The sequence below is a fragment of the Cynocephalus volans genome, chromosome 7 (assembly GCF_027409185.1).
Source record: "Cynocephalus volans isolate mCynVol1 chromosome 7, mCynVol1.pri, whole genome shotgun sequence".
Classification (NCBI taxonomy): Eukaryota; Metazoa; Chordata; class Mammalia; order Dermoptera; family Cynocephalidae; genus Cynocephalus; species Cynocephalus volans.
Window position 1 is genome coordinate 70753383 of NC_084466.1, and position 5820 is coordinate 70759202.

At 52.7% G+C, this 5820-nt stretch overlaps 1 protein-coding gene across 1 annotated transcript; it reads right to left on the reverse strand.

The window, feature by feature from the left end:
* Positions 1-1755: 1755 nt before the first annotated feature.
* LOC134381659 (thrombospondin type-1 domain-containing protein 1-like) lies at positions 1756-4114 on the reverse strand. The gene is made up of 4 exons (XM_063101542.1): positions 3982-4114; positions 3519-3712; positions 3214-3358; positions 1756-3110 (listed from the first exon to the last, which is right to left on the reverse strand). Exons 1-4 carry the CDS (start codon positions 4112-4114, stop codon positions 1756-1758), a joined length of 1827 nt encoding a protein of 608 aa, XP_062957612.1.
* Positions 4115-5820: the final 1706 nt, after the last annotated feature.

Genomic DNA, 5820 nt, shown 5'->3' on the forward strand with positions numbered 1-5820 from the left:
AAAAGAAGGTATATTTAATTTTCAGTAAAAGTGACATAAATGAAGTGGGTGTGCAACAAATATGAGAGAAACTTTTAAAACAACAGTATTTGCATTGGTGATTTATTTCCCCATCTAATTCCACTCTCTTCAACGTTCCCTGAAATCTCACCAGCAGGCAGATGCAAACGGGTAAACTCTAAAGAGAAAAAGGAAAACGCAGTCTAAAAGCCAGGGCAGGTGTGGCAGTTAGAGAGGTCACCATGGAAAAGAAGGAAAGGGCAGCTACTCCAGTGTATGCAGAGAAGTCATCAGGTTCAAGTCCCTGAGGCTGCGGAGTGCCACATGGTGCCTGATGACAGACTTCCAATGAAGGAGCCCAACCTTTAGGTTCTCTGTTTAGCCTTTTTCCAAATAAAGCAAGTCGCAAGACCATTCCTAACTTCTCATCAAGCCGTAGAGTGCCTTCTTTTGGGAAAAGATAGTAGAGGTGCCTCTTCATGCCCTCATATTGCACAAAGGACCAGCTTTCTCCTGAAGTTTCTGCTCTGGGAGACTTGCAAAGACTGAGGGCAGAGTTCAAAGAGCATGGCATTTAGAATAAAGTATCAGTTCATTTCCCATCTAATCCTGTTAATTACCCTCCCTGAGTCTCAAATTCCTCTTCTGTAGAAAGTGGCAGCAAGTTTGAATAAGAAAACAAAAGTGATTGTAAATTTCTAAGAAGATTTTTTTCCCCTTTATTTCCCTCTTTACCTGTTTCTTCTAACTGAAAAAAGCTTAAAGTGTGAAATTGTAAACTGGTCCACCTGCTTTCTATATTTATGCATTGCTAAAATAACATGATAAAGCTGTGTTTGAAAACTTACATGCACAGATTCAGGATGACACCCTCCGGGGTCTCTGCTGCCAGTTTGGTCCAGGAACACACGGTCGGCATCCTGGTGCCAGGCAGTGTCCCGGCCAGCACCCCTGCCCATTTTCCAGCTGATGCTTTCTCAAGAGACGATACTGTCCTTGCCAAGACGTTTACCATTTGCTCGGAACAATAATGGATGTGGATGGGTCTTCATTTGACTCACCTCCTAAACAATCACCTTCTTACGTTATTTCTCCGAAGCAGAATCAACTCACATAATTTCGCGCCAGGGCACCTGAACACTTCATTGCATAAAAAACATTAATTAAGGTATCATCCAACTCTGGCCTGAAAGTTCTTCTGGAATATCCTGCTATAGCACCATTTCTAGGCAGCTTAGTGGTCTAAAGGTCATAATTACCTTAATTAGGCAAATATGAAACCTGTTCAATACTGCCCCAGAGGGAGTTAAATTCTTATGTATTTAGAACCTTAAAAATTACAGGTCAGACTTGTGACACCAAGTTACCTTTGCTCCAGCCTTCATTAGTTGAGGCTCCCAGATTTGTTTCAGGTTGGAAACTACCAATACAGTGTTCAAAGCATGTCATACTCACAAGCCACATCTTGTCATTTTTCATATCCATGACAGACCAAGCCCCATTTACTTGTTTAAATTTTATTATCATTGTTATTAGTAATGAACCAACAGAAAAAGGGTAACAGAAAAAGGGAAAAGTTCGGGATAAATAACGTCTTCCTTATGAATTAAAACCCACACATCCAGGCACATCCTCCTTGTGAGTTACTTCTTGCCCACATTCAGTCCCCCTGTAGAACAGTTACAGAGAACAGGCCACAGGACAATGTGAGCCGTGGACAGCACGACCTGGGCAAAGGACCCAGCTGACCTCGGTCTAGATGACCAGCTTCTCCACACTGAGTGTACTTGTGGTTTCATCCTCTTCATTTGACCCAAAATACCCCGGAAGGTCCAGCATCCTCTGCTCAGCCTCAGTGAGGCCGAACGACGTATTGTCATAGAAGGCGAACCCGGGGTGGGCCGGGAAGCTCTGACACTTGTCTTTTCTACATGGAGAGGGACTTAGAGGACTGACCCTCTGGTAGCTATCTTTGGGGGAAACAGGGGAAGACTGCTTCCTTGAGACACTCCTGTGACTGGGGGACGGTCCCCTCCAAGCTCGGTGAGGCTCTGTTCTCTCGACTCCTGCCACGAATCCTGCCTGGCGGTCTCCCACCTCTGGTTTCCTGGAGGGCTGCCCCAAGGTGTAGGACTTGGGGAGAGGGCTTAAGGGACGACTGCTTCCACCTGCCCCTGGGCAATGCTCCAGTTTCTCAGGAAGCAGGGGGACGCCTCGGCTGTGAGGCCTCCCTCTGTCCCCGGCCTGGTCCCAGGTCCGCGTCCTGGAACTGTAGGCGGGGGCCTGTCCTGGAGTCAGACTGGACATGCTCCTCTCCCTGAATGGCCGGGCCTGCTTGGTTTCATGGAAACTGGCCGTTCTCCTGAAATGGGAAATCCTGGGGTGGCTCCTCTCCGACAGGGCCCCTCTGCTGCCCACCGGCCTCACCTGTGACTTGCGGATCAGGGTCTGGCTGGGGCTTACGGCACAACTGGCCTGCGACACACTGAAATCCAGCCTGGAGGGAGGCCTGTCGCCGGCACTGACCACCGGCTGGTCCGGAAACGGGGACCTGATCCGGAACCTGCTCGCTGCCGCTTCTTCGGGGCTTTCCAGGTCGAGCGGGGGGCCGGCGGCGGCGTCGATGGCAGTGTCTGTCAGGGGACTCTGGGACACGTGGTACACTTTGGTGGTTTCGGTCAGGCCTTTCCTCTTCATCTCCTTCAACTGCTGCTGCGCCAGGCGGTAGCTGAACAGGGGCGGGATGATCTTGTGGGCGCCGGACTGGACGCCCTGGCTGCCCGCCGCGTCGTCCCCGGGCGTCCTGCAGCTCAGCGGGAGCCCCGCGTCCCCCGCGTCCCCCGCCGGCGCGTCCCCCGAGTCCGACAGGCCCCCGCGCGGCTCGCAGATGCTCTCCTCGTCCGAGTCCTTCCGGAAGCCGGCGGCGGGGAGGCCGCCGTGTCGCGCGGCGGCGCCACACTCGGGGGCGCGGCCGCAGCGCCGCCACAGCGTGATGAGCACGGTGGCCGCGATGATGAGCAGGCACAGGGAGATCCCCGTGACGGTCACCAGGTTGCTGGACCTCACCGGTCCCTGGGGCTGGAGAGGAGACGGGCTGGATGGCCGCGAAGCTACAAAAAAGGAAGGACACGTGTGTTCTCCGGTGTCGTTTTCTCTGAGTGGCTTGTTCCACCCACGCAGCAGTTCAAGAGGGAAGGAAAATAAACAGGCCACACGCGGTCACCTCGTAAGGGGCCACGCTGTAAAGACAGACCTCAGCAGTGAGGCGACCGGGCGAACCGAAATCCAAGCGACTCCCGGGCTCCCCAGCTCTGCTGAAGCTCCTGTCACACGTCCACACAGAAGCAGCAGGGACAAACTGTCAAGGTAAGGTCACGGTTGTCACCTGTGAAAGGCACACTGGGAAATTCCCACCAGCTATAAACCCTGAAACGCAAAATGACTGAGGCAGGTTGTGCCTAAATGTGCACATCCGAAGAGAAACCAGCTGATGAAAATAGGACCCTCGGTCGCAGTACGATACGACTCGTTTCCCTTCTCGTGTCCGCGAACCGAGTGTGGAAGCTGCTGCTTTCGCGCCCGTCCGGTTCCAGCTGTCCACTCCCCGCCCTGCCTTCCACGTGGCGCTGGCTTCCTCGTCCCTCCTCTCCTGTCCCACAGTCATCAAAATGTTTCAACAAGATGCAGATACCACCTGGCGCCTCCGCCTGTGCTGCCACCAAAACACCAGGTTTCCACCTGAGACTGACTCATGCCACCTGGTCTCACCCCCTTGGTCGCTGCCCTCCACTGAAGGCTTCCAGTCCCCTGCCCTGTCTTTTTCCCACAGTCTTTTTGCCACCAGCTCTGCGCATTGCCTCCTCCACGCATTCTCCACTGCCCTCTGCTCTCCTTTCCCCTGCACCTTGTGGGACACCTGGGCACAAATCCCTCAGCATCCCTAATCTCTGCACAAAGCATCCCCTGGCCTCCTTACCCTACCTGAGGCCTGGCTGTCCCTGCAGGGCAGAGCTAGCCCCACCCCTCTCAGGTAGAAGCTGTCACACAGGCTGTTGTTAGAAACAAACAGGGCCAGCAGCTGGATGTGTTCCCCAGTGTCATTCCTCATTGCCATTTTCAGCCAGTACTCTGTCACCTTCGTAGAAAATTTCTGTTCCTTTGATGTCCCGCCATCCACCTAGACCACCCTTCTGCCCCCAACGCTGTCACCTCCCAGCCTCCTGACAGCCGTCAGTCACTCTAGCACCTGGGTCCCAGACTTCCTCCCCATCCCAGAGCTAAGACCATCCCAGGCGGCTTCAGGGTCCATCCAGGATGTGGTACCTCTCCATCGTCTGCAGCCACGTCTCTTCTGGAATCTGAACCGCCACAGCCACTCTCTGGCGGTGTCCTCTCACTCACTCATTATCACCACACTACAGGATTCAACCTCACTGAGATTTTGATTCTCCAACCCTCCATGTCCTCCCAATCTGCCAGCCACCTCCTAGCCCACTTATGTCCCTACCAGCTTACAGCCATGACCCATCACTGGAACTAATTTCTTTCCAACAACCTCAACTCTCTTGACCTCTAATACTGAGCTATACCCCTTCCCCTGCTCTGCAGCAAAAGTCCAGCCCTAAATAAACCCAGACGTGAATTCTCCACTGCCGCACCCGGGCCCTGAGCACTGGTGGAGAAAATAACGCAACCCCGCTGGCCAGTGCCTTGGCAAGTGCGTGGCGCCCAAGCTCAGCTGCCCACAAATCCTTCCATGGTCCCTAAGCAGCTCTCTCTTCTGTCCCCTACCTCACCTGCATCAAACTGCACCACTTCCTCAAGCCCCTTGCCCCAGCCCCTTTCTCAGCAGTCTGGTAGGTCACAACAAACATAGAAGCCATCAGGCAAGTACACCCCATAAACTTAGCAGCAATCACATCTTTACTTGGCTTTTTCTTTACACAGTCAGTGGGAGGAGTGTCCTCCTATAAAAGGTGAGTCCACAAACAAATGCTCTCCAGGCCACCCTTCTCCAGGGGATCGTCCCTCTGTAGCACTTATCTCCAGCTTCTCCTCTATGTAGCTCCTTTTCCTCAGCACAGAAACATGCTCAAGCTCTTCTCACTTTAAAAGACCCTTCCCCAACCCTCTCACTCTGCCATGGCCATCTCTTGCTCCTTGTCTTCCAAGCCACACTTGCAGAAGAGGAATCCACATTCACTGACTTCCTGCTCCTACGTTGTCACCTCTGTCTCCTACAACCTGCCCCCAGGATTCCAATGAAACAGATCCTGCTGACATCATTAATGACCTCCTAATAGCCAGATTTAAAAGAATTCTGTCCTGTAACACTGGCTACTGGGCCGAGCCCATGGCGCACTCAGGAGAGTGCGGCGCTGGGAGCACAGCGACACTCCCGCCGCGGGTTCGGATCCTATATAGGAATGGCCGGTGCACTCACTGGCTGAGTGCCGGTCACAAAAAAGACAAACAAACAAACAAACAAAAAACACTGGCTACTTCTTACAGTTAGACACTTCTTACAGCTCTCTCTCTCTCTCTCTCTCTCTCTCGGTTTGAATGAGAACATAACACTCATGTAATTTAGAGAAAAGAGCATTTGGGCCGGCCCGTGACTCACTTGGGAGAGTGTGATGCTGATAACACGAAGGCCTTGGGTTCGGATCCTATATAGGGATGGCCGGTTCGCTCACTTGGGCGAGTGTGGTGCTGACAACACCAAGCCAAGGGTTAAGATCCCCTCACCGGTCATCTTTTTTAAAAAAAAATAAAAATAAAAAGCGTTAGCTTTGGAGCTGGGGAGATCTACATCCCATT

What these genes read in the sequence shown, in the direction of transcription:
- LOC134381659 (XM_063101542.1), bottom strand. Translation starts at nt 4,114, where the DNA reads ATGGCAATGAGGAATGACACTGGGGAACACATCCAGCTGCTGGCCCTG. An exon ending in GAAGGGAAACGAGTCGTATC is followed by an intron (nt 3,359 to 3,518) that starts GTACTGCGACCG and finishes TTACCTTGACAG; the next exon opens with TTTGTCCCTGCTGCTTCTGT. An exon ending in CCCTTACGAGGTGACCGCGT is followed by an intron (nt 3,111 to 3,213) that starts GTGGCCTGTTTA and finishes CCTTTTTTGTAG; the next exon opens with CTTCGCGGCCATCCAGCCCG.